This window comes from Peromyscus leucopus, chromosome 1 (genome assembly GCF_004664715.2).
Source record: "Peromyscus leucopus breed LL Stock chromosome 1, UCI_PerLeu_2.1, whole genome shotgun sequence".
Classification (NCBI taxonomy): domain Eukaryota; kingdom Metazoa; phylum Chordata; class Mammalia; order Rodentia; family Cricetidae; genus Peromyscus; species Peromyscus leucopus.
This window is the reverse complement of record NC_051063.1, coordinates 122,483,469-122,511,443: the sequence shown is the minus strand read 5'-3', so window position 1 is coordinate 122,511,443 and position 27,975 is coordinate 122,483,469. Positions and strand designations below refer to the sequence as shown.

General features: G+C 45.1%; 1 protein-coding gene across 1 annotated transcript; it reads right to left on the bottom strand.

Moving 5' to 3' along the window:
• Positions 1 to 225: 225 nt before the first annotated feature.
• On the bottom strand, positions 226 to 27,975 carry Bnc1 (basonuclin 1). Its single transcript, XM_028873805.2, has 5 exons — positions 27,826 to 27,975; positions 11,729 to 11,828; positions 10,593 to 10,828; positions 6,530 to 8,382; positions 226 to 2,434 (listed from the first exon to the last, which is right to left on the bottom strand). The coding sequence occupies exons 1-5, from the start codon at positions 27,919 to 27,921 to the stop codon at positions 1,750 to 1,752; spliced, it is 2,970 nt and encodes a 989-aa protein (XP_028729638.1). The 5' UTR covers positions 27,922 to 27,975; the 3' UTR covers positions 226 to 1,749.

Sequence of the window (27,975 nt, the reverse complement as noted above, 5' to 3'; positions counted from 1 at the left end):
ATTAATTTTGTTTTCAGCTCATTCTCCCAACAAATGACCCACTTCATCTCTTTGACCTCTTTATTGCAGTCCATTTTGGTGTAGCAATGTCTTGTCATCTGTGGACTTTTGATTCTCTCAAATTCACAGTGTTTCTGTGTTTGAATATATGCGAAAACCCACTTGTGAAAAGACAGACATATAAACAAAACCATTGGTATAAATATTTGCCCTTTAAACAAAAGGTATGCTGTATATTTTTATTAAATCATAGAAAACATTGCATACAAATTTTTTTCCATTTGGGGAAATTAGAATGTTGAACATCTCAGTAACAAAAAAGCTTGAAAGATACATCTCTCTTTAAGCAGAGACAACTTTTAAGTATTTTTTTTTAAAGTTGAAATAATTGCTAACAGGTTTTGGCTTTTTCTATCTTTAAGCCAGGGGAATAATATCTCTTATAACCATCAATTTCCTTTAAGGATTTTTAAATTAAGTCAACATGAGTCAAACAGACAGTTAACTTGAACTCTGAATACAAAATCCACTTCTTTTAAAGTTGCGTAGCCCTTTAGACTATTGCCAATGCTGAATTCTGAGACAGTCTCAATTCACAGGGCTGATTACACATCTTTTCTATAGTGGCAAACATGTTTAGCGGTGTGGAATAGATCTTGGAATAAGTTAAATATTAAGACATAGAACATGGCAGTAAGGTCCCTACTTTTCTTTCTACCAAATAAATCTCAGAGTCCATTCTAACCTTATACATTTGCCAGCGGGTGAAGAGCGAGGGTCCAGCGGCACTGCAGATATACAAGAGCCATCAGAACCACGGTCTCTAAACAGCCTGGTGGATATATACAAATGCATTAGGCAGAACCACACTTGCGCCCTCCCACGGGGGTCACCAGGCTGCAGTTCACCCCCCGAAGACATGCTGTGCTTCTCCAGTGTGAGTTGTCACCTGTTCTAATTCTGAACAGACTCAGAGGTGACGTGGACATGTCTGCACTCACACCAAATAGTTACATAATACAAACACAAGTTAAATATTATCAAAATAACTTTAAATTAAACTGAAGTCCACTATTCTTAAGTGCACAAAATATTTTCCCTCTAGCTTCTTAAATGCATGTTGCAGATCAAGGAGAATTGACAAGGAGCATATTGGACCCAGCCGGCTTCCTCAGAGAACTCCCTGGAATTACAGGGAGACTGTGAAGGAGCAATTACCGACTCCCAGTGGAGGGATGGTCTCTGAATGTCATTTTCCTAAACTCAAGTCTGGTCTTTGGATTCATCCAAAAAAGGGGGGGGAGGGTACCTGACAACGACATCTTTGGGCCTGGTGGTCATTTATGCCCACGGTGACAGTGTTGTATTCAAGGAGACTTCTTCCCTGATACCGTAACACTGCAGGCCTCCTGTGAAGCTGAGCCTAGTTCCTGATCCCTACTCCCTCCTTGGTCTGTAGACCCGGAGGTGTCCTAGGGAACACGTAAACAAATCTGGGGGAACTGCCTTTCCGTGTTTTCCTGTGTCAGTGGAAGACCTCGTGGGCTAAGAAAAAGAATAGCAGGAAGGGCTACCCCGGTGGCAGCTTCTCACAGGCTCGCCGTGTGCTTTTCCTGCTGCAGAAGACTGGACAGTCAAGTCACGTTCGTCTGGCTTATGAGAAATGGAACTCAACAGTCCAACTACCTTATTCTTTGGATTCTCTTATTCCTGAACGCCTGGCCAACACCTATCAGAGTCTTTGGCTTGTTACTGGAGGTGGCTTGGAGATGAGGCCAGGCTCTTGTGCAGGTTGGGATTCTGACTGTGTCTGTTTCTACTGCGAACAGACGAAAACATGGTGTTGCAGCCTGGCACTTTGCATTTATGGAGCTGGCGGAGGTGCACGGTTTTGTAATGGGCCCTAAAGGTCCCTTTGTTACTGTATATCTTTTGGCAGAGATGACAGGTTATGGGCAACCCAGAGGGCAGACTAGCCAGGCTCTGGTCGGCCTTCTCCATCAGGACACAGATGGGGTACTCATCTTCCCCAGAGACAAGGCTCTGGCCTTCACAGTTCCCGTCACTGTCCTCCATAAGGGCGGTGCCTTCCTCGCTCACCCCGTCAGAGTCCCAGGAGGAATGGCTGCTGCTCTCTGACTTCATACTTGAGGTAGTGCTCAAATCCAGGATGGTGCCCTCGCTAGGGGGCCCGGAGTTGTAACTCTCCAGACTGGCACTGTGAACTTGAGCTAGTGGGTAAACCAGACTACCCAGGCCACTTGTTCCCTTGAAGATGACCGACGTCTGCGATGCTTGTGGTGTGAAAGCCACATCTTGATAGGCCTCCTTGGCCACGTCTTGCAGAAGGTAAGCGGCACGGAAATGGTCATCACTACTCTCCAATGCTTCGTCACTCAATACTTTCTGGTGGAGGCTCAGGTTCGAGCTGTGTCTACAAGAGTGAAAAGACAGAGATGAGTGAGACTGTTGTTTTAGAGCCGTTATTCTGAGTAGAAAGACTCAGCAGACACTAGGAAAAACATGTGGTATGGTGGAGCAATAGTCAGGGTTGGCATCCTGTGAGCTGTTCTATGTGGTCAGCAGATACTAGACCATGCTGTGGCTACTCATCAGAAGCTGGCATTCCCCAGGAAAGCCAACAGTCTGGAACTTCTAATTTCACCACCTGATTTAACTTCCTTCATCTCATCCATAGGGGAGGTCGAGACGACTGCAATTAGGCCAGCTTGATGGGGGCACTAGATTCAGGGAAGCCCAAGAAAGCATCAGTCACAGATGATAAGACACTAAGCAGAATACTTTATTTCCATGAAGTGATGAAAGATTACCACCTTCAATCCATACCATCTACTATGGTAGTCAACACCTGACACACTGCCACTGTCATATAGAGAGGAGATAGTATTTTGGGTATGTTGAATTAAACACGTTATTAAAACTTACATTCCCTGGTTCCTTTTGCCCTTTTGATACAGAACATTAAAGATTCCCAATGTGGCTTCACATCATCTTTCTATTGGATAGTGCTGGTCAGGAGTAGAAGTTCATGGTTCACTTTACAAGTCCTATAGGTACAGCTGGCAACCTAAACAGCTAGAAGTGTGTGTGCGTGTGTGTGTGTGTGTGTGTGTGTGTGTGTGTCTAGCGTAGGTCGTATCTGCAGCGTCTCATGATGAACCAGACAGGAGTTTTGCAAATGCAGCAGTGTGAGCACACTGCCAATCTTGCACCCAATCATTTACTCCTAACAGGCAGATGATGAGCATCCATTATGACACATGCTGTTTACCCCCATGTTATCATAGATGTAACTTGTAAAATCAATGTTGCTCTTGCTTAGGGATCCCCTGGTAACTTCTGACAAGAAAAAAAAGAACCCTTACACTAAAAGGTACAATCCTACAGGTGACAGAAAAAGGATCCCAAATAAGAAAAACGTCTCCAACAATATAGATGAGAATTATGCCAGAGTCAAGAAAACACCCTCTCTAAATAAATTAAGAATTACATTTTCTATTCTAAATCTCTCGAGGTATGTGTATGAGGGAGTCCTAATTGTATTTCCTAAAAATGTATATATTTTGTCATGTACTTTCTTTTACCTTTATCCGTGTTTTGTGGACATGATGAGAATTATACTCCGAGATCACCCACTTTGCAAGCAGCTCTTCTCAGCTACGGCTCTGCCCTGTGATTATGTTAACGTTCCGCACTGAAAGGGCTGGCGTGTGTCGGCAGAAAACCAGACAGCAGATGGACATATTAATTCCACTGCATTCAAGCAGTTGAAAAACTCAGACATGTACCGGAGCCTGGAACATGAAGGCTCTACTACAACGTAATCTCTGGACCTCATGTCCATCTCCTGGCTATCCAGTGGACACTAACAGCTGCCTCTTCCCTACTCAGGCCCTCAAAGAGTTAGCCATTCCTAAGGTGCCGTACCCTATGACCAGGACATAATACAAAGACTCTCTGGACTAAGTGCCAGGTGTTCTTTTCCAAGGACTTTGTGAATCTGTGCTTCCTGCCTCATCTTCCCATTTTCTTCCAACTCTCACTGCGGCTCCTCCCTCTCATTTCTATTTAGTTGAGATCAGTGGCTCTCAAAGTGAACAAGCCTAGTCCTCAACATCCTTCCAGCAGCTCCCAAGGCAAGAGTTCATAACCAAATTATTAATTCATGGGAGTTTCTAGAATATATATAATGTGATATTGCAACAGGCTGAATGCAGAAGTAGCTGTTTTCTACTAAACCAAATATTAGAGATTTGCAACAATATAAAAATAAAGCCATTAACCTCACTATATTCATTTTGGAAAAATAAAAGCCATTTCCCATTAATGTGCTGTATTAACATACAATTTGTGTATTCTTATTTTAAAGAGATAGTCATATTTTCCCAGTTATTACTTCTCAGTATAGTAAACAATGACTGCTACAACCTAAATAGAGAAAAGCACATGCAGGTCCTTATCTGAGTAACAACAACAACAACAACAAATGTTATGGGACTAATACATGTAATACTTGCTGGCTTGGACAGACCCCTTAATCCAGGGGACCTTTGTTAACATATCAAGGGGTCTAGCTGAGCACCCTAGTATGTGTTATTATAGCCTACATCTCACTGCAGCAGTCTTTATGGTCATCTGTAATTCCTTTTGACTGTCTATCTTTTCCACTAGACTGACGACTTCAGTGAGCAAGGACTGTGTTCCCCAGCACCTACCACAGAAGAGCTGCTGATTAAATAAACATTTAAGATGCGCTCTCTCCTTCCCTCCCTCCCTCCCTCTCTCTCTCTCCCTCTGATCCTGGGAACTGCTGTTAGCAGGAATGGTGGCTCAAAGAGGGGAAGCTAGGTGCCTTAATGAACAAAATAATGCAGTTCTCAACTTTGACTTAGCTGAAGTGGTGGACCTGGGCCTGGGTGTATCCACAAAGTCCTATTTAAAACAGTGCTTTTAAAACTATAGTTTTTTTAGATAAATGTTCAAAGATCTAAACTATTGGAATAAAATGTAAAAGTGTTGAAACATTTAGAACGCTAGATGAGATCTTGTATAGTCGAGACTTCTATATACATGCATGTAGGTCAGAACATAAGAAAGCACTGACTGTATGGAAATCGAGCATCGTATGAAAAGAACTGTCCATCTCAAGTGTGTGTTATAATTTAGTAGATCCTGTAGACTTCACCGGCCTCATAAATAGCAAAGATAATCTAACTGATATGACGACCTCTTTTTATAACAACAGCTTATTCATAAGCAAACCCTCCTCTTCTTGGAGGATGAAGGAGAAGGACTGGTTCATTAATTAGGGGTACCCTAGTGGTTTGGTTTAAACATCCTAGCAACAGAAGGCAGGAATTTTAACTAATATCTCCTGTGCTTTCTTCTCTTCACCAAAGACAATGAGAGTGTTCTTAGGAGCCCTAGCAGGAATGTGTGTGGGAGTCTTTACATTTTCACCCTCTTAAATTAGGCATTACAATTTGGACTAAAGCTAGCAGTGGTGCTAACCTGCTTCAAGTCGAGCTTGTTTGAACAAATGTAGTTTTCACATCCTGGGAGCCATTCATCACGCTGCATTTCATCAGACAGCTGACCCTTTCATTAATCTCCTTAGGTCACCTTTGCTGTACTTGCTCTTCCTCTCAGAGGCTGGGAGGAGGGCGACTAAACCGTGATTAGTCAAGTACACAAAGAGAAGCACCGTGCTGTGCTCCAGGGAGATAAGCCCTGGGAGTGTGCACTTCGAGACAAGTCTGTGTGTTTTACGATAACCCAGCAACTTTCAAACATACGTAGTAGCCTCTGAAAGGAGCTGCCAGTCACCGTCATTCTTTGATAGGTTACCATCTTCAAAAGTCTCCAGTCAAGCAGCTATCTATTCTCTCTGCAGATGGTGCTGGGTGACTAGAAGCCAGCGAAAAGGTTCCACGTGATGGACTTCTTCATTTTATGAGATGAAAACTAGGCTAATTTTGAGAAATTATGTGACACTTTAGGAAGCCCCTCCTCCATTCTCTCCACAACGTGAGAACCAGCTCACCATTCTTTATCCCACACATCTGGGGGCAGATGTGTTTCTCATTTGGGGACTCTCAGACTTTAGAAAGATGGGATGATACATGTGCTGAAATATATCAGAGTATCTATTAGTAAATTAATATGAATACAGTCATTAGTAATTAAATAATACCAAAGCTACATAAACCCTTCAAAAAGGTAACAGTGGAAATCTATACCACAAAAAGCATCATGTCTTTCCAGGTCAAGTTTTGTGCCTAAATGCTTTTAGATTTTTGGAACTGAAAATTCATAAATTTTCCACACCCTCTGGGAACTTGCTAGAAATGCACACTCTCAGCTTTCACCCCCTGACCTACAACAGCAAATTTTAGGGTTAGGGCCCGGAAGTCTGTTTTCCTGACCTTTCAGATGATTCTGATGCGTGCGAAGGTTTAAACTGCCGTCTTAAAAGACAGCCTGTGTTGCCGACAGACAGACACCTTACCTGTCCCTGCTCCTGCGGGATGGGAAGGCAGCACCACATCCCTCCACTGTGCATGTGTGTGTCTCTTTGGCATGTGTGTTCTTCTGATGTGTCTTCATACTGCAAGCGTTTTTAAAGGTCTTCTTGCAGATGTCACACTGGAAGCGATGGTCTTCTTTTGGCCTCACTGGGGCATGCTCGCCCAGGTGTTCCAGTTCTGTAGACTCTTCCAGAAAAGGAAAAGTCATCCCCCTGTTGGACAAGGCACTCAAGAGCCCCCCAGCCAGCAGGCGCTGCTGCAATTCCATGTAGTCAGGAAAGGGAATTTGGGGCCCCAGTGCAGGTGTGAAATGGCGCTCGTGGCCACCATCCTCCACCTCTCTTGGCATTACTGAAGTGAATCCTAACTTCTGCTCGGCCTCCCTCTCGGTGTGTATGGTCTGCTCAAGGGTTCTGCTGAGAGCTCCCTGGGACTCAGTCCCAGACTCAAGATGGCCGGGTCTTTCTCCTTGGGGGAAAGGCTTCTCTAAGCTCAGCTGTGTGTGCTGCTCCTCGGGGACTCGGTCTGACTGAGGACTGCTGTCCTCTGGCTCGTCTTCACTGACTACCTGCAGGGGCATGTCATCATCTGAGCTGAGACTGTGTCTCTTCTCAGCGATTTCCACAGCTTCTTTCTCTATTTTGATAGGCATGCTGGACTTCCGGGACTTCTTCTTGGGAAGAGCATCGAAGGGCGTTTCTGTGGAGACCAGCTGCTCTGGGATCGAGGAGGACAAGAGGGGGAGAGAGGGCAGCACGCCAGGCGTGTTTGCCAGCTCAGCGGGAGTGGCTGGGCTGCGGTAGAAGGGAAGGACTGGCTGGACGGTCCGTAGGTTAGGGAAGAGGACGCCATTCTGCCCAATGCCCGAGAAAGCTGGCTGACCTTTGGAGTCCTCCACCGAACCGGTGTAGCCAGGGAGGGGCCCACAGTCTGGAGACATCACCGTGAAACCCGGGCGCTTGTAGGTCTCGGAGCTCGCCAGGTTGAGGCTGTTCCTGAGGTCTTTGTCCCGGTTATTTCTGTTCATCGGCATGTGCAGGCGAGGGTTGGGGTTGGCGCTGTGTCGGTTCCGGCTCCGCAGGGAGCTGAACACCATGTTGCAGCCTTCGATGGTGCACTTGTGCTTGATCTTCAGGTGGACGGCGTTGTAGTGGATCTTCAGAGTGCCTTTGTCGTAGAAGGTCTTCTCGCAGGCGGTGCAGAACACCCGGCCCTTCTTCGCACTCAGGCTGCTCCTCTCCGGCTTTACTTTGGCCTCAGGGGACAGCTGTGTCCTTTCAAGCTTAGTGGCAATGCTGTATGAGCTGGAGTCGCTCAAGTGTGCGCTGTCTTCTTTGGGGGTAACAACATCTGGACACTTCAGACACGGTTCTTTTTCAACCTGAAATGGTGCGGACGTTAAGAAGCTGCTGTCGGAGAAGGGACCGTGCAGCTCCTGTTTGGGGTCCTGGCTTTGGTCCTGACCCTGCTCCAGCATGTATTGCTCAGGCAGTGAACCTATCAGAGCAGGAGGCAGAGGGTTGAAGAACTGGAAAGGCAACATGAAAGTCATATTGCTTATAAGGTTCTCAAAAGGGTGCATGCTGCCGGGGCTGCCTTTGTCCACTGGGGTGGGGAGGCTGGCACTCCTATGGCTGCAGCTCTCAATGAAAGCCCTGATGTCTACGTTGGCTGTGGAGGGTGGGATGATGATAGACTGCTCTTCTTTCTCCTGGATTGCCATGAGCTCCACTATGGACTTGGTCTCTCCAAAACGAAGGAACTGCTGCAAGGTGGCCACTTCTTCCTCACTGGTCATGATGCTCCAGTGGTCCAACACCTTCCCCGAGGCATCCTAAACACAAACCAGAACGTAAAAGAACAGCCACTTCACTGCGGCTCATCCTGCTCCCCGTGAAGGTGCCATCTGATGGCGCCTCCAACAGACTAAACAATTTTTGTGCCTGTCAGAAAAACACTTCCTGTGGATCAACACAGGATTTGCAGAGTTCAGTCCATGCCCACCTCACCTTCCTAGGCCAAAAAGTGTGCCCATCATAAACTACACAAATGTAAACAGTGACTGTACCATTAGCCCAGAAGAGTGAAATAAAGGTGTATTACTCAAACCCAAGTCAGGGAAATTTGGAAATTATTTTTCATCTTATTTTCAAACCAGCTAGTTGTCATACATGATTTTTGTCATATCTGAGGCATGATGATTTTCCTCACTAAAATAAAAATACGTATCATTTGAAAGACAATAGTATCTTCATTGAAAGACTACAGAAGGGGCAGTCAAGTCTGGATATAGCCCAAGTATTCATTTGCTGCAAACTTAATAATATCCTAAACACCTACCATCAAAAACCAAATGAGCAAGTATTGATCTACTGCCCATGTTCATAAAGCAGAGCTGTAATTATCCTAGAGTGTTGGAGATCTTTCAAACTCTAGCAAGGCCTAACTTTTCCCAAAACTACAATAAATATTTTATCACAGAACACATATTTGATGGCCTACTGAGATTTTTCACAGTGCATGTGAGAGTTTTGAAGATGAGGAGGAATGTAACGTCATAAATATTTCATGCACCAGAGGTTCAAGGTAATTGATTCCATATTTTTAATCCTAACACTAGAAAGCAAGATTATTAGGATCATTAAATATTGATCTATGTCGTAATGTAAGACCATAATGCTACTCTACGTATGGCCATTCCTAGTCAGCCGAGGGCCCCACACCAGAGGTGTGCACACAGGATCCCAGGAAACGATGACAAGCTTTAGAATTAGGAAGAAATGTGCTTATTTATGGACCTGCTATAGACTGGTGGAATAAGTTTCAGTGCAAGTATAAAACACTCAGAGCCTTCTGGGTTTTCAATTAGAAAACAAGGGTAAATGGGTGTGGTACTGCACACTTTTAATCTCAGCACTCAAGAGGCAGAGGCAGGTGGATCTCTGTGAGTTTGAGGCCAGCCTGATGTAATTTGACCCTATCTTAGATAGATAGATAGATAGATAGATAGATAGATAGAGAGAGAGAGAGAGAGAGAGAGAGAAAGAAAGAAAGAAAGAAAGAAAGAAAGAAAGAAAGAAAGAAAGAAAGAAGGAAAGAAACAGGGATATGTCTACTTCATCATGAAAGTACTAGAAGAGCATGTCCATTAATAAATGGGTGTTATTTATTTTTTAGGTATTTATTTCTAATGATATATTCTACCTAAGACTGCAATTGATATTAGACTTGAAAATACATGTATCTGCCATTTCACTGGAAAAAAAATTTAACCAAAGTCTGCCGATATTCCTAGTGCAGTGGCGAGAACAATGCTCTGTTACTTCAGGTAACATGTTGCTTGCTCACAAAACACTCTGATTGCCTCTGAAGATGGAGCCTTCTGCCCACGGCATGACCTAGGAAAGAGGCTAAATTGAAGAGAGTCGAGGGGCTAGAAGGCTGGGACAATGAAGAGAGGAAGAGGATTTTGGTGGTGGTGAGAAGAGGAGAAGGTGGGTGAAGAAGAGTGGATAAAAGGAGAGAGAGGAAGAGGGACAGATACAGAGAATGAGTTGGGACATGAACACAACCATGTCACACGTGGGGCTGAGGAAAGAAACTCCGCGGTGGAGTGGGAAAGAGAGCCTTCCAGGACAGCAAAGGGGCACCAGCCTGTGAGCTGTCTGCTGTGTAGTGCTGGCATGTATATAGTCAGAGCCCTTTCTCACCTCCAGTTCCCAGTAAAGTCCGACACACAGGACACCTCAGGTCAGTGGGTCGTTCGGGCATGATATATGTAAGAGAGACAGCACCCAAAAGAAACCAGTGGTTTTCTGTGGAAGTTAGCTTAGTGAAACACGCTCAAGAGAGTGTGTAATGCTCCCACAGCCTGGAGTTTCACGGAGACCTTGAGGAAAGTCCAGGACTCCTCCCTGAATATGAATCAGGGGCTTAAGTCATTAGGAAAAATTCAAAGGGAAGGACAGCCACCAATGACTGGCAGGCACTGGGTCCCACCAGGTACACGAGCACTCTAGAAGAACGGAGCCCACGCCTCTCTACCTGTAACACGTATCCACGGATATAATCCTGAAGGGTCCAGTCCAAGGCATGAAGGATCTGCAGAACCTCATCCTGCTTCAGCACACTGAAGAGCCGGTCCAGGAGGATCTTCAGGCGAACAGGGATGGCCTGGGTCCCATAGAGCATGAGGCTGCTAATATCGAACACCACACTCGACTGGACAATCTCCACTTGGCTTGTTGGATACACGGGGGGAATCCTCAACTTACTTAGAGCTGAAAATCAAGTGCAGGACATTTGGGAAAGCTCGTAATTTTGGGAGAAACACTGCTCAGAAAGTCGGCTGGGGCTATTCTTAGTTGTCTGTTCCAACAGAAAAAAAACAACAACAAAAACTGAGGACTAATATCCTGAATAGCTATTGGCATTCATGTTCTTCACAGAAACTTCTAAAATAAAAACAACAGATTGAGGACTTTTCCCCCTTTCTTGTGACATTCCTGAGGAGGAAAGTCTTTACAAGGGAAGGGGCAAAGAAAAGCAGGGCACAAAAGCAGCAAGAACAGAATCAAGAGAATGAAGTTAGGAATCAGAGTCTAGAGGCGGAGACGGCCTGGGAATCAAGGATCTGGGCCCAAACCCTGATCTGCTGCTTGGGAGGGGGACTTTAGAAATGAGGCCGCCTAATCCAGTCTGCTCAGCTGCTGGGGGCTATTTCCATGAAATCAATCAAAGTGAAAGAAAGTTAGTAATGCCATTCTCCAGCAGCCCTTGCAACATTCCCCCATCCAGCAGTTACAAGTGGCCCAGGACTGCCAGATTCGCCATATGCATAAGCAGGATGCCTAGTTATAGATTTCATCTAAATAATGAATAGGGGATACCCTTGTATCAGCCAAAAAATATCAGGGGCTAATTATTACCATGAGACATATCTATATGTCCAGAAAACAGCACAGAAGTGATCAGTTTTGACATATTTAAAATGGAGTTAGTAAGACAGTGTATAAGTTAAGATGTGAAGAGATAACTTATATAGCCTGTTACCTGGAGCACACTAGAAACTTACTATTTAGCTTAGGAGTCAGCTCTCTCTCCCTGGTATGAAATCAGTTCCTCTATAAATTTAAGTTATTAAGAAAGGCCACTATCAGAGAGGGGAGAGAGAAAGTTACCATGAGCCACCCATCCGTGCCTGCACTCTTCACACTGTCGGTGGTTTATTTTCCCAGGCTTGAAGCTTTGGCAACTGCAGTTCAGAGTACAGCCGATAGCCTATAAGAGAGAACACATGTATGCACACAACGTAAGAGCTATGTGCAGAATATGCTGCATTTGTTCAACAAAATTCCCCCATTCCTAAGATTGACTCAGCAACGTGTGCCTTGTGCTGGACCAAAGGAGCATATTATACCACAGGAAAGAGGCGCAGCGAGTCCAACACTTGGGAGACCATGAACATCAACACAGATAATTCACATACAAGAATAAGGAGAACCTATAAGGACTTATGAGAAAAGATTATGGTTTGAAACCTTGTTGTTATGAAGGTCACAGACAAATACAAAGTTGTATTTTCACCAAATTTCTAAGCTGACTGATACATAAAGACCAGCTTAGAACAAGCAAGAGTAATCCATGTACAGAATCTGTTACCCTCAGACCCTTAAGATACAGTAGAGTTTGAAAATACTAAATAGATTTGGGAACATGTAATGGCTGATTATACCATGTGACTGTCAAGAGACAGATAGAGAGAGGTTGGGCAAGCCCTGCACTGATACCTCAGTTAAATGCTATGGACCATGTCTTGTAGGGTGTGTGTGTGTGTGTGTGTGTGTGTGTGTGTGTGTGTGTGTGTGTGTGCCTATGCAGTATACAAAAGTACAGTGGAAACAGAAAATAAAGATGCACATGTCCAAAAAAGTCCTAGTATTAAGATCAATGAGACATAAATACAAAGTGTGTGTGTGTGTTGTTGTGTTGCATATTTGTGTATGCATGTATGTGTGGGTCCAAACAGGTGTGCACGTGCAGCTCAGAGGGTGATGTCCAGGTGTCTTTCTCAGTCAATCTCCACCTTGTTTTTGAGTCAGGGTCTCACAGCAAACCCGAAGCTCACCAATTCATATGGACTGGCTAAGCTGTGAGCTCCAGAGATCTGTGTCCGTCCCCACCCTGCCCTGCCCCACTCCTGGGGTTACAGATGTGTGCTGCCACGCTGGGCTTTTACAGGGTGCTTCGGCTGGGAACTCAGGCCCTCATGCTTCCAGGGCAAACACTTTACCAACCCATCTTGTCAGAATTTCTCAAAAGATAGAGGCCTAAAGGATGTAATCCATTATTATAACAAACCAATCAATAAACAAAACCCCTTAAAGGAGTCAGTCATCTGAGTTGGAACCTCACATGATTAATTTTTTTCTTTTTTTGGCAATAACAGATGCTTCTCGGTGAAATTTGTATGGTTCCAGAGAGTTTTGAAACTGGGGAGGGACAATGTTCAGAAAAGGGACAATAAAGTCTTTGAATCGGGGCCTGAACCTCTTGTCTACCAGTCAAGGGACTGTGAGGCACAGCATGGGGACAAGGAAGGGAGAATCTGGCAAAGGATTTGGGAAGTTCACTCCACAGAGTGTGTAACCAGTCTCCCTAAAAACACACCAAACCAAACCAAACCAAACCAAACCAACCAACCAACCAACCAAAACAAGCAAGCAAACAAAACCCCCAGCTGCTCATGGTACTGTAAAAGGCACAGCTACTTAGGAAGAGTCTGGCAGCTTCTTTAAAAGTCAAACATAGAGTTGCTGTGTGACCCAGAAATTCTACCCCTCAGCATACAGCCAAGAGAGTGAAAAACATATGTCCACCCCCAAATCATCTACATGGCTGTTCATAGCATTATCGACATCAGTGAGAGTGGAAACATCCCAATATCCACCAACAGATGATAAGCAAGATGTGGTCTACCTATACAATGGAGCATTTGTGTTCTCACAAAGGGCCGGAGAATGGGTCTCTGCTACAAATGAGTGAAGAAGTCAGGCGCAAACAGTCACACAGTTGTATGGTTCTATTTACATGAAATGTCAGGAGGCCAGTTCCTAGAGGCAGAAAGTAGCTTAGTGTCTACAGGGAATGGAGTGGGGATGAGAAGAGACTGTGATTGGGAAATGATAGAGTTTCTCTGGGTTACATAAAGGAATATCTTGCTTTGTTGTATGTTCATTTATTGAGCTTGCAAACATCACACCTTTCACAAACTGAAAATTTGTGACAATCCTGTGTTGTCTATTAACAGTATTTTCCCAACAGCTCAGAGTTATCTGTATTTTTAAAGCAATAAACTATGTTTCAATTCAGGTATGCACACTTTAAAAACAACTGATATTTCACATTTAAGACTACATTATAGTATAAACTTTAATATGCACGAGGAAATTTTTAAAAGCGTGATTTGCTTTATTTTGTAGAATTAAGCTCAATCTCATCAAGATCTGCAGTAACTTTGCTTAACTTGTTGAGGAACTGTCAAGTTATCTTTGGAAGCAGCTGGGTTGGTCTACATTCTCACAGTAACAGGTGAGGGATTCACCAAAACTTGTTATTGTTTTATTTTGCTATTGTTTCAAGACAGGGTCTTGGGCAGCCCAGATTGGTCTCAAATGTACTATATAGCCAAGGATGACCTTGAATTCCTGACTCTCCTGCCTCCATCTGCTAAATGCTGGGGTTACAGGCCCATGCCACCTCATCTGATTTTTTTTAAATAGCTATCCTGGTGATTCCTGTGGATGTCAGTGACATCTCGTTGTGATTTTATTCATGTTTCCCTGATGACTGATGGTTTAGCATGTTTTCTAGTTTTCTAGTTTATTGTGTATCGTTGAATAGAGGATCTGTGAGATTCTGACTTTTTTTTTTAATTGGATTGTCTTTTTGGTATTGCGCTTTATAAGTTCTTTTATTGCCAAGTTCAAGTCTGTTACCAGATATTTCAAGTATGTTCTTGGATCTTTTCTCTTTCTTAATGGCATCTTTTGAAGCACAGAAGTTTCAGATTTTGAGCAGGGTTTTTTTTTAAGGTGATAAAATGTCCTAAAATTAGATGGTGGGGATGACCACACAGCTCTGTGCATAAATATATTAAAAACCAGAAAACTTACACTTTGTAAGGATTTATGGCTTGAGATGCACACCACAACCAAATGTTATTTAAAAATTGGTGGACCTACTTAAATACAGATGAACTTTTCCACAGTTTGGCTGCTTCCTACTGTTTCTTTGATTAGGATGGACCTGAGTGGAGCTGTAACCAGGAGTTTGAGGTGAAAGAACAGCTCCTTACAGCAGAGGGGTGCTAAAGACAGCAAGCAACAACATTATCTAACCTGCTCCAGAGGGTATCCCCAAATGGGAAACATGAGAAAGAGAGTTTTTTGGTTGGTTGGTTGGTTTTTGATTTTGGCAAAGTCATACAATCTAATACAAAGAACCTTATGTAGTTATAGATCCATCCTACTTAATAAAACATTCTAATGCTACAAATTATTTTACCTTTTAAGAGTTTCTGCTTGTATCTGCACATGCAAATATATTAAACACATTGACATATGCATATATACAGCTATACCTGATTCAAGATTAGTTGTCTTGGAAGAATATTTAAGGATAAAAGTAAATGATAATTTAATTTTCATTGTATACCTTCAGAACAAGGATTTACAAATTCACCATTAACTAGGTTGGGTTTGGGGCACCTCTACTATGTTGTCCTGCATCTCACACTCAGCTGCAACCCTATGAATAGACACTTACAAACAAACAAATCATTGCTTTATGGCTAAATACTACAGAACACTAAGTTATATAAAACTGAAGTGATTCACAATCTAGATTTAATAAATATTGCTTAAAAAGAAAATATTTTAAAAGGAAGAACATTTCTTTTACCTACATTCATTGAGATCTCATTTACCATGTTAGAAAAGGTATGGCTAGGCGTGGTGGTGCATGCCTTTAATTCCAGAACTCAGTAGGAAGAGGCAGGCGGGTCTCTATGAGTCTGAGGCCAGGCTGGAGTACATTAGTGAGTTCAGACTAGCTAAGGTTACACAGAGAGAATCTGTCTCAAAAAAAAAATGATATGGAAATCTACAAGTAAACTTACATTTAATTTATTTTGAAGCTTAAACATGTTTTAAGAGAAAGAGATGTCCTCGAGTACATGCTTGTCAATCTCCAAAGACTGCTCAAAAGATTGAGGATTGGATTGAGGATTTAGCTCAGTAGTAGAGTGCTTGCCTAGCAAGCACAAGGCCCTGGGTTCGATCCTCAGCTCAAAAAAAAAAAAAAAAAAAAAAAAAAGATTGAGGATCCTGCAAAGTCCTCGGAAATACTGTGTGAATCTGTCTCACGTTTGATAGAAAGAAACCATAAGGAGCAATTCCAAGCATACTTCACAGCATGAGAATGGAGCTTATTTTCTCCATCTCTCATCACCTCACTCCTATTTCCCAACTTAGGACCACTTGATAGCATCTCAGGTGCATAGATCTTTGTGGCTGTCCTATGTATTAGTTAGTCAGTGACAGCATCCCTGGCCTCTGCCATGCTGTCACATGTCAGTTAAAGTCTTCTAGACTTTTCCAAATGCCTCTAAAACCTATTCATGTGTAATTGAGACCACTGACCCAATCTGGCCATTCAAGCATAGCCCCTTCTATTTGGGGGGCATGACTTTAAACAACTGTATCTATAATTCCCATGTGTAAGTGTTGATTTATAAGAAACATTCATGCGGTTGCACATGAAACTATTTGAATAAGGCTTAATAAAGCTTGTTAAGCATCTATGGAAATAAATGGCAAAGGAATTATTTATGAATTAGAAGAACCTAATTAGAATATTGAAGAAAACTTCTAATGTAAAGACCATTGGATTTTTTCACACATCTCAGGATTTCCACCATGTCAAATTACAGCACCCTTAGCTAAAGACAAATTAAAACTTCTAAACGAAATCAAACCCCAAAAATTTTAACTACAAGATAAAAAGTCCTCATGTAAATGGAAAACTTGAAATTTACATGCTTTCCTTTTGGGCCCTAACACTTGTTCCATTCTCCAGAAACATAAAGCAGATGTTTCCAGCAATCCAAACTAACAAGGCCCTTGTCTTAATCAAACAATTTCCAGAATTGTTATTAGTCACTTTGATGTGCTACAAATCAGCATTCAGAATTCTGGCTTGCTGCTTTATAACTACCGTCTGCTCATTCATTCACAGCTGGTGTATGACACATTTGGTTATTTACTATCTTGTGGTAGAAATGTATGGCCTGGATTTCAGGTAGCTTGTTAGATCCATTTCATCTCCCAGACACCCCTGTTCTACTTTTTGCTTGGGGAGATGCTTCCACAGACCTTTTGCTGAGGGGCTGAGTACCCATCCCAGGCACACAGTGGGGTAGGTGCAGATGTCCAGCACTGAACTGAACAGTAGAGGCCTGTGATGGGATTTGAATTGACCCCAATAAAAATCCCATTCAAAGCTACTGTCATCTCTAGAATGAATATATATTCATTATATACATACATACATGTATATATAAATATATTTCATATAATAAATTTTCATAGTCTTGAAGAGGGTAAGTAGGAGAGCCTTAGGGTCCTCTTACATGTCATATAGACCCTTTGGAGGGTCCCATGTGATCTGATAGGGGCAAAAGTTGCACTGCATCTAGCTGAGCAACTTTGTTGGTTCAAGGTGTTCAGTCTGCACTGTCTAGTACACTAGCTACATGAGGCTCCTGTGATCTACTTAAATAGAGCAGCATTTAAATTCTGCTCCTTGGTCACACCAATCATACTGTAGTGCTCAGGAACCCACTTGTGATAGTAGCTATCACAATGGACAATGACGACAGAAAGTATTCCCGTCATTACAGGAAGCTCTATGGAGCAGTGCCAAGTCCAGGGTGGAAACCAGCCATTGCTTTTGACATGGTGAGGCTCCTGTTTAATAGGTCATTTCATTTCATCCTTACTATCTTCCTGTGAGGAGAGGATTATTTTAGAACACTTAAATTTATGGAAGATTCGTAACTTATTCAAGGACACACAGCTAATTAGCTTTATCAAGCATTTATTGTGTATGAGACAATGCACCAAACAGCATCCATGTGTTAACTGCATCTCCTCCTCACAACCACTAAGGGAGGCGGGTGCTACCATCCCTATTTTATATACCAAGAAGCTGAAGAATTTACAGGCTACCCAGGTGGTCTAAAATCTGAATATTCAGGGAATATTCTGTCTTAAAATATCAGTATTTGGTGCGGAGTGCAGAAGTATTTAATCTCTACAGCCTTTAGAGCTCGGCATTATCACATTATCTACCAGATCAAGAGGTTAAAGCTACACATGGTTAGGAAACACCATTCAGTAAGCATATCTGGGATGTGAGTGAGGCATCATTCTAGAGTCTAGAATCTAGACTGTCAATGCCAGAGTTGAGAGAGCTGAGCAGAACTCTGTGCTGATCATTTATCTGCTGGCATGCAGAGTACAGACAAGAGGAAGTGCCTTTTAGGGAGGGCCATCATCAAGGGCCTCGTGGAGGACATGCACGCTGAGTTCCGAGGGATGGGAAGGGTGGAGGGGGTATTTTAGAAAGCTCAGCAACTGCAAAGGCCATAGATGTCAGAGACACTGGTGAGTTCAGGGAAGAGAAAGGAGGCCAGTGTAGCTAAAGAGTGAAGTTAATGGCAGGAAATAAGCCAGAGAGGGGACGGAGGCCATTCTGTACAGGGCCTTGTGGGGCAGGCTAAGAGTTTGGATTTTGTTCTAACATCGGGCCTCCTGGGGACAATACACAAGGAATGTAATGTGGTCTGCTGTTACACAGAGACCCCTGGCCACATGGCTGCACTCCTTTCCTCCCACCCCACTGAGCTCATGTGCTGGCACCTTTGACTGCACACAGGCTGCCGGGCACTGCTGCCATCCTCAGAGGCCCGTTCACCATACCGGTGGATACACAGAGGAGAGCTGAAGAGACCAGCTGGACAGACAGTCAGACCACTCTCCTTGCCACCGTGTCCACAGGTAGATCTCAGTTCCTCTGGCTCTGGTGGTTTGACTCGGCATGAACACAACTACCAAGACCTGATTAAAGGTAATGTTCCTAAAAGACTCTCCACAGCTCATCACCTCAGAAGACAAACAGGTACAACAACACCCATCGACTAGCCGCAAGTCTCATGGCTGGTAAATTCCCCCACTGTACTGAGAGAAGAAGTGAATGATGAATAGATAAACGCAAGTTTTACCTTGTGCAATGATGATGGAGGCCCATCTTGTTTCCTTCAAATCTTATTTGTTTATTTTACTGTGCACAGGCCCACATACCACAGCATACATGTGGAGGTCAGAGAACGATGTGTGGGAGTTCGCTCTCTCCTTCCACCACGTGGGCTGAACCCAGGTACTTTGTGGCAAGTACCTTTACCCACTGAGCCATCCTGCTGTCCATGGTATCTCCCCCCCCCCCCCAATATGCTTGGGTAAAAGAATTTTAGCTGGGCCTGATGATGCCGGCCTGTAATCTCACTTATGCATGAGACTAAGGCAGGAGGATCACAGGTTCAAGGCTTGCCTGTGCTTCAAAGCAAATTCGAGGCCAGCCTAGATAACGCGGTGAAACCCTGTCTCCAACAGAAAACTAGACAGAGAGCTGGGGAACACGGCTCAGTGGGAGAGTGCTTGCCAAATGTGTGGGGCCTTAGATTCAACTTCTAGTACTAAAAATAAGAAAAGGGGGAATTTTAATTTCCTGTCCTCACTGATGGACAAGTGACTGGACACTGGCTCATGGCAGACAGCAGAATGATGGAGCATTTCAGGAAGCTCCTCATCCATGGGGACTGGTTGAACTTGGATTCCTTTGTCTTCCTCCGTCTTGGAACAAAAGCATGGCGGCTAGAGTCCAGAGGGCATCCTGTGACCATTAGGTGACCTGGAGGCACGTCGCAAGGATGGCCGAGAACAAAGAGCGGTCACTACTGGCTTGGTGCTCTGTCCTAGTAGCCAAATGCACTCCTAGTTTGCACACTTGCACACTGATTACACACTGATCTTCCCACTGACTATTGAGAGGGCCACAGAACCAAAACAAACCAAAACCCACCTAGAAAACAGCTCCCTAGGGGAGATGGCTAAGACTAAGTCTGGAGTCTGCGGCCCTATCTTAATGGTGGGATTTCAAGGTTCTGCCAGATCCCTCGTGGTAAAAATCATTAAGTTCTCAACTTGAAATCAAAGGGGCCCCGGGCTGCCAAACCACAACTCACCTAAGCTTTAGGACAGAAAGGCTCCCGGCTTTTCCAGCTTTTGTTTTTAAACGTGACAATAGATAACTGCTATTAGTTTGTTTGGGTCCTGGAAAACTTCAGTGTACATAGTAACTGCTGATCAGAACGAATTTTAAAGCTGTGAGACAGAGGCTATAGCTTCTCTCCACCTGCAGTGAACTGGTCCCTCTCCTCCCTCTGGGGCTGCAGGGCTGCAGTGCACTGGTCCCTCTTCCCTCTGGGGCTGCAGAGCTGCAGTGAACTGGTCCCTCTTCCCTCTGGGGCTGCAGGGCTGCAGTGCACTGGTCCCTCCTCCCTCTGGGGCTGCAGGGCTGCAGTGAACTGGTCTCTCCTCCCTCTGGGGCTGCAGGGCTGCAGTGCACTGGTCCCTCTCCTCCTTCCCTCTGGGGCTGCAGAGCTGCAGTGCACTGGTCCCTCTCCTCCTTCCCTCTGGGGCTGCAGGGCTGCAGTGAACTGGTCCCTCTCCTCCCTCTGGGGCTGCAGGGCTGCAGTGCACTGGTCCCTCTTCCCTCTGGGGCTGCAGAGCTGCAGTGAACTGGTCCCTCTTCCCTCTGGGGCTGCAGAGCTGCAGTGAACTGGTCCCTCTTCCCTCTGGGGCTGCAGGGCTGCAGTGCACTGGTCCCTCCTCCCTCTGGGGCTGCAGGGCTGCAGTGAACTGGTCTCTCCTCCCTCTGGGGCTGCAGGGCTGCAGTGCACTGGTCCCTCTCCTCCTTCCCTCTGGGGCTGCAGAGCTGCAGTGCACTGGTCCCTCTCCTCCTTCCCTCTGGGGCTGCAGGGCTGCAGTGAACTGGTCCCTCTCCTCCCTCTGGGGCTGCAGGGCTGCAGTGCACTGGTCCCTCTTCCCTCTGGGGCTGCAGAGCTGCAGTGAACTGGTCCCTCTTCCCTCTGGGGCTGCAGAGCTGCAGTGAACTGGTCCCTCTTCCCTCTGGGCTGCAGGGCTGCAGTGCACTGGTCCCTCCTCCCTCTGGGGCTGCAGGGCTGCAGTGAACTGGTCTCTCCTCCCTCTGGGGCTGCAGGGCTGCAGTGCACTGGTCCCTCTCCTCCTTCCCTCTGGGGCTGCAGAGCTGCAGTGCACTGGTCCCTCTCCTCCTTCCCTCTGGGGCTGCAGGGCTGCAGTGAACTGGTCCCTCTCCTCCCTCTGGGGCTGCAGGGCTGCAGTGCACTGGTCCCTCTTCCCTCTGGGGCTGCAGAGCTGCAGTGAACTGGTCCCTCTTCCCTCTGGGGCTGCAGAGCTGCAGTGCACTGGTCCCTCTCCTCCCTCTGGGGCTGCAGGGCTGCAGTGCACTGGTCCCTCTCCTCCCTCTGGGGCTGCAGGGCTGCAGTGCACTGGTCCCTCTCCTCCCTCTGGGGCTGCAGGGCTGCAGTGCACTGGTCCCTCTCCTCCCTCTGGGGCTGCAGGGCTGCAGTGCACTGGTCCCTCTCCTCCCTCTGGGACTGCAAGGCTAGCTCTCTGGGTTCAGAAAACCAAATCACTGGAGCTGGGAGCTGTCGTCTCTCTGGAGCCCCCCCCCGCCCCCCCCCCCCCGCCCCGCCTCTTTGGTGCTATACTTATTTTTCTTACTCTTTATTGATTCCTAGTTTCTCCTCACTTTTCACTAACTTCTTTCATCTTGTTAAGTTCTCCACTAATTTTCTCATATATGAGACCCCACAGAGGTGCAAATAGGATTCCGAACATACGGTCGTCATTTGTCAGCTGGGCAATTAGAACAGCTGGGAGGGAAAGGGAAGGGAGGCACTGAGGTTCTCTTGTGTGGGGCAGGTTACCTGGCTGGCAGCTCTGAGCAGAAGTCCATCTGACAAGCGCACAGACCAGATGCTCATCTCCCCAACACATCATGCCATCACCTTACACAAATAAGTTTATCAAAATGACAATCATTTATTTACAAGTTTTATAAGCTTCAGCCAAGTAACTGGAACCACAGGGAGCCTCCTGCGACACAAATGTAAGTTACTCCCAGATTCTACTACAGGCAGGGGCACATAGCTTTTCTGGGAAAAGCCACACAACTAGGGCAGTCAAAGATGGCAGTGATGGGACTGGAGAGATGGCTCAGCGATTGGGAACACTGGCTGCTCTCCTAGAGGACCTGGGTTCAATTCCCAGCACCGACATGGCAACTCACAGCTGTCTCTACCTCCAGTTTCAGGGGATCTGACACCCTCACACAGCAAAACACAAAATGCACATAAAATAAAATCAAATAAGTTACTTTAAAAAAAAAAAAAGGCAGTGAATATGGTTATCCAAAAATTAGGTTGCTTCATTCACAGGTTAAAAACCCAAGGCTTTGAAACGTACTCAAAACAAATGCAAAAGTCATTGACCTCCTTTAAGAGAATACCAGGAAGCCAACAAATGGTTTCGAAAACCAGTAAACGAAGAGGAAGAATGAAATAACTGTTCTTTCCTACACAACTTGTGTTTCGGGGAAATAAAACCACTGATGAGACAGGTTCTCTTCAAATATGAGTCCCCTTCACTGTTCCTAATTAAAAGACAAAAGTCGGCCCCATTGGGGTCTGAAGAGAAAATACATCCCACTACACAGCTGGCACTCTTGTCAGAACATCCAGCCTGTGGCGGATCACCATTCTTCACCAACGCCGAGTCAGGAAGATGGGAGACAGAGGGTATGTCAAGGGCTTCACAAGAAACTAACGTCAGAACCCAGACTAGCATTCTGAACATGGCTGACTTGGCATTTTTCAACAGATAATGGCAAGGATAAAACAAGAGGACTATAAACCTAGAAATTAAAAGAGACAAGCGGTGTATACATTTGGATTCTAATTTGAACAAACCAATGGTAATATAAAGTTTATAAGACAATCTAGGAAATTTGAGCATTGCCTGGAAACGTAATGATGGTAAGGAGTTATGATAATTAACTATTATTATTTTTTGGTGTTGAGGCTTGAACTTAAGATCTTACACATGCTAAGCATATGCTCCACCACTGAGCCACACCCCCAAATTATTTTAAGGTGTTTTATGACATATTGGGTTTGTTTTTAAAAGTGGTTGCTTTTATATTTTACAGCTACATATTAAAATATTTTTAATAAAATTGTATGACAGCTGGGATTTCCTTCGAAGTAATGTGGGGTTTCTAGTGGGGGACACGGAATACAGAAGAAGTTGAGGTCCAAAACACATATCACTAAATTTCATTATACTATTATAATTACATTTATTTAAACTTTCTATAATAAAAAGTGAAAAAGTAAATGATGTCAAGATGCCTATTCCTAAAATTTCAATTTGCAGGAGTTGACAGATGGAGAACAATGCTGTGTAAAAGAGGCCACGGGAGTCTTCCTCCAAGGAAAAGCAAACTTGTTCTCTGTGTGCAAGCAAAATCCCAGGTCTGTGTGCTGGGTTCTGAAGCCTGGGCCACAAAACACAGGTTTCTGTTTGGCCAGTGAAAGCCAGTTTTGAAAAGCAGTTTAGGTGGGGGTGAGTGGTAGACTGGCCTGGTGGGCAGTCAGGGTCTCTCTGGTGGGTTTATGGAACCATTAGGGCTCTGAACAATGGGAGACACTGTTTACCAACATCAGGATTGGAGATCACGCTTGAGAGAGGGGACCTGGGGAGTCTCAGGAAGTAGTTAGCTTTGCAAGGTAAAAATGATACCGAAGGGGAACTGGCAGAATGTGGCTTCTCACTGCAAGTTAGGCATGGAGGGAGAAGCCAGAGCCAAGGAGGGCCTGGAGATGGCCTGCAGAGAGAGGTCAGGGAGCTAGAGCCCCTTCAGGGGATGGATGTTGGGTTAAGTCTACCTGTGAGCAAAAAGTACGCACGACACCTCTGTAATGTTCTCTTGGTGCTTAGTTCAAAGAGGATAATGGGAAAAATACTTCTTCTTTTGATGTTTATAAATCAAAGCCTAAATCCTATGCCAAAACAATTTAACATCTGCACCCTTTTTTCTTAAAATTATTAGTTTTGAAGACTGAAAATGTGAAAAATAGCAGAAAATATACAAACATCTTAGAAATCACACCTGAATGTTTGTTTAAAAAATTTTTTTAAATACATAAAAATTTAACTGATATGGGCATACTTTTTCCCTTTATAACCCACATGTAAAAGAACTCAGACGGAATCGTCATAAACCTTTAATAATGAAAGCTAAAAAGATATCGATGATATGAAACACAGAATCTTGGAAAATGGGGAATAAAATGAAAAAAAAAACCACTTTAAAATTTTAGTTAAGATTGCCAGTTAAGTATTTAACACAAATTTGTTACTAATGATGATGTAAAAGCTAAATGTGAACATATCTAAGTAAAACTGTTTTAGGGATTCAAAGAGAATTAGAAACTGACCTTTTGAAAAGATAAACTTAATCTCAGTTATTTATGTCATCTAAATCCCCAACTTAAAATTCAGCACAGTGTATCATGAATCGTTACAGTTGGGGGTACGAGAGCTTGACAGTCACAATAAGTCAGGAAACAGTCGGAGGACTATGGAGCTATGGCCATGCTTCTGGAGGCCGGGACAGTGCTGAAGACAGTTTTCCTTGCTCCAGTCTACGAAAGGACCACACAATCTGCAAGAGGGAACAACCGAACTAACATAAGGAGTGGGAAGAAAAGTTAAAAGCCTAAATCAGAGTTCACCGGAGGCAACCATTTCCTTCTGTGCGAACCCAGCCTTCACATTTTATTTCCCTAACCTCTCTCTTCCTTCACATCGGTGGAGAGAAATGGTCATCCCTGCTAAGCCAGAGCCCTTTTCTGATTGGTTAGGCTGATTTATAATAAACGGTCCGTGTGTGGACAGGAACCAGACAGCTTTTTCTCATCAGTAACTACGTATGTCTGAGAAGGCCCCAGACTGGACTCTGGAGGAGCAGGGCTGCTTTTTGTTGGGCTTCAGCGTCTCTGACTAAACAGGCGTGTGCGTCTACGTTCTGGAGAACGGCAGGTGCCACACCGCAATCTCGGAAACTCCAAAGTGAGGGGAAAGGACTTCAAAGGAGGATGAGATAAGCAAAGAGGTTTTCTGCTAGAAACCAATCAAGGGGGAGCAGGACCCCAAAACTTCCTAGATGTTCCTTCTGTGCAGCGCCTAGTTATCTCTAACATCTCTCAGAAAAGCCACCAACGATAAACAAACAGATGGAAGATCTGTAGTAAGATATTCACAGCAAGGGAAAGTACAAAAAGCATGTATTGACTTCCTACACCTTGATCTTAGAGAGCAAAGTCAGACGTCTTAGAGAATCTGGGTAGTTATGGTATTTCCAGTTTCTTCCTAACCAAACTGTTTCCGACAAAAGTAACTACCCAACTCTGAATGACATCTGTAGAGAAGGAAATTCACCCTGAGGTGAAGCACTCTACTCCTGCAAGTAATTTACCTTGCAAACCTCCCGGGCAACTTCTTTTAATGGTCACCGCCAGAATAACTTCCAAAGCCAAGTACAGAAGCTCAAAGACATGTTTGGCCTCTCATACTATAGTTTAATTTTACTAACAAACCAGACTTTTAAAATGCTCCCTCGTTTACACTTACTTCTTGGCATTCAGAAGTGACCAGGGCATGTGTAAGAGACAATTATTTTTCTATGGGAAAACCTAGATGGCTTTTCTCACCATAGGGCTGGGGCATCTTTCCAAGCTGATGATCGGAGATACAAAATGTGGGTATGGAGCTGGAATACAGGCCTAACTTCTGCAAGGGGAAAGGTCATAAAAAACAAATCATTCTCTATATAAACCTTGTATTTCTAAGGTAATGCTTTATGTAGGTTAAGATTTCTTATGTGAACTACACAGATTACTGGTGCATATCCTAGGAGATACTCATGGGCAGATTATTCAAACTAGTGGCCATTTTCTCTCTGCGGGACAGAGCTCCACGAAAGCCTTACCAGTCTGCATAGGTGGAGATGATTGTACAAAATAAACTATGCAGTTGTCTGAACACAATCTGAGTTCTCAAAGTGCAACAAGCTCATACGTTAAGTGAAGAGCTCACCACAGTGTCTGATCGTTCAACTAAAACAGAACATGTTCAGTAGTTGAGTGGAGGCAGTAACAGTTTCTGTAAAATTAAAGACTGTGAACTTTACCAGACAATAAATGAAATAATGACTCATATAATACTCTTTTTTAAGTGTCTGAAAGTATGCTAAAATAAAATAGTTACCAAAATTCCTCACAGGAAGAGGGCCTACTGTCTATATCTATTTTAAAGCAAAAATAAAATCCAGCACGAACTGTAACATTCAAAATAATCTTTTTACATGATGTGCAAAATTTCACTTTGATGCATACCATTTCAATAAGGGAGTAATAAAATGCATCAACGAATTTGGGAAGGGGTAAATAGAAAGTTGTATGCTTCACTACTCAACAAAAGTTTTAACACACAAACACCTATTTGTAAACTGAACCTCTTTGAAATCAGAAAAGATCCCATAAAAAATCTAAAAATCTAATAGCATGGTGAAGGAAAGTACACACACACAAAGAAGATTTGCCAAAATGCTGTTTTTCAGTTCACTTATATGGTCACACCAAAATCTTGTTGCTTTAATAAGATTCTACTTTTTAAAATAATGTTGATACATCTGTTCTGTGTTTCCATGTAGTAACACGTACACACACACACACACACACACACACACACACACACACACACACACACACACACAGATTCCCAGGACACCAGTGGGGCCTCTTTCAAGCCCCTTAAGTGTTAACAGCAGAGGCCTGGCTGCGACCAGGCGTCTGGGCCGATTTAAATGCCCTCATCTTCAGAGGTCTGCGGTGAGCCTAGCTATAAAACTAGGGGACATTACCGAACCCCGGAGTGTCTGATCTTTCCCCGCAACACACACAACTTCACTCACACAATTAAGGCTGCTAGTTGGCATTCCATTTAACTGTCAAACTCGGGCCGGTGGCAGCCCCACCGCCACAAAGAGATGCCTTAAACGAGAAGAACATGTTTCTACACCGCATTTGAGAAAGTTTGGCTCCGAGCTATGCACTGATTGATATCAGATCTCTCTCACTCGCCTCTCCAATCTTGTCACATCTGGCTGACAAATCCCCAGGAGCTTATCCAAAGTCAGGCGGGCTGTAGGGTTAAGGGGGTCCTTGGGGAAGCAGCGCCCCGGGACAGCGGGCACCCCCGTAGCGGATTCTGGGGCACGCCCGGCTGGAACCCCGCTGCCAAGTGGCACGGTCGCCGCGCCTGGCAGTCCCCCAGCCACTAAGAGCCTCACCACTGCCTGGCCAGGGTCCCTTCCTGTCGCCCGCAGGCAGACCATCCCTAAAGAGACTGGACCTCGGCGCTGGCTTCCCCATGGGCATCCCGACGTGCTCCTCCAAGTCCCTGCGCCTCTAGAGGACACGAACACCTCGCTGTCCCACGCGCGACAAGCCAGCCGGAGGAACGCGGGCAAACCTCCTCATGCCTCCAGCGCGGCTCATCAGCAAGTGTCCTCTTTCGACACGTCTAAGCTGACGATTTGCGGCGCTTTGGTCTTGGTCGCCTCTTTTTTTTAAAAAAAAAAAAAAAAAGCAAGTATTTGTCCCCCAGGGGACCGGCGCCCCCTTCCACGCCCGTCTCCCCGACTCTCCTCCCGGAATGACCAAAGGCCACAGCTTGAAATACCAGACAGACGAACGCCCGCGTGCCAACAGCGTCGGGACAGGGGTCCCGGGGTGCAAGAGAAACGGGGTGCCGCTCCCAGGTCACCTCGCTGGGACTCGGGCACAGGCGGGGAGGGGAGCCCGCAGGTCGACCGCCCCGTGGCGCGCACAGCCCGCCCGGCGGCGGCGGCGGCGAGCAGGTGGCCCTCATCAGGCGGCCCCCCGCACCCCGCGCCCCGCTTCCCCCGCGCCCCGCGCCCCCCGGCTTACCTCAGCCATCCTGCGGCCACTGCGGAGCCGGCCTTCCCGGCGCGCGTCCCCTGCCCGGGCCGCTCCGCGTCCGCCCCGGCTCGGCGACCGCCGCATCCACGCTCCCGCCGGCCGTCTGGGCCCCCTTGCGTCGGAGAAGTGGGCGGCTCC

What these genes read in the sequence shown, in the direction of transcription:
- Bnc1 (XM_028873805.2), bottom strand. Translation starts at nt 27,921, where the DNA reads ATGCGGCGGTCGCCGAGCCGGGGCGGACGCGGAGCGGCCCGGGCAGGG. An exon ending in GCACGGATGGGTGGCTCATG is followed by an intron (nt 10,829 to 11,728) that starts GTAACTTTCTCT and finishes CTTGATTTTCAG; the next exon opens with CTCTAAGTAAGTTGAGGATT. An exon ending in TCCCGCAGGAGCAGGGACAG is followed by an intron (nt 2,435 to 6,529) that starts GTAAGGTGTCTG and finishes TCACTCTTGTAG; the next exon opens with ACACAGCTCGAACCTGAGCC.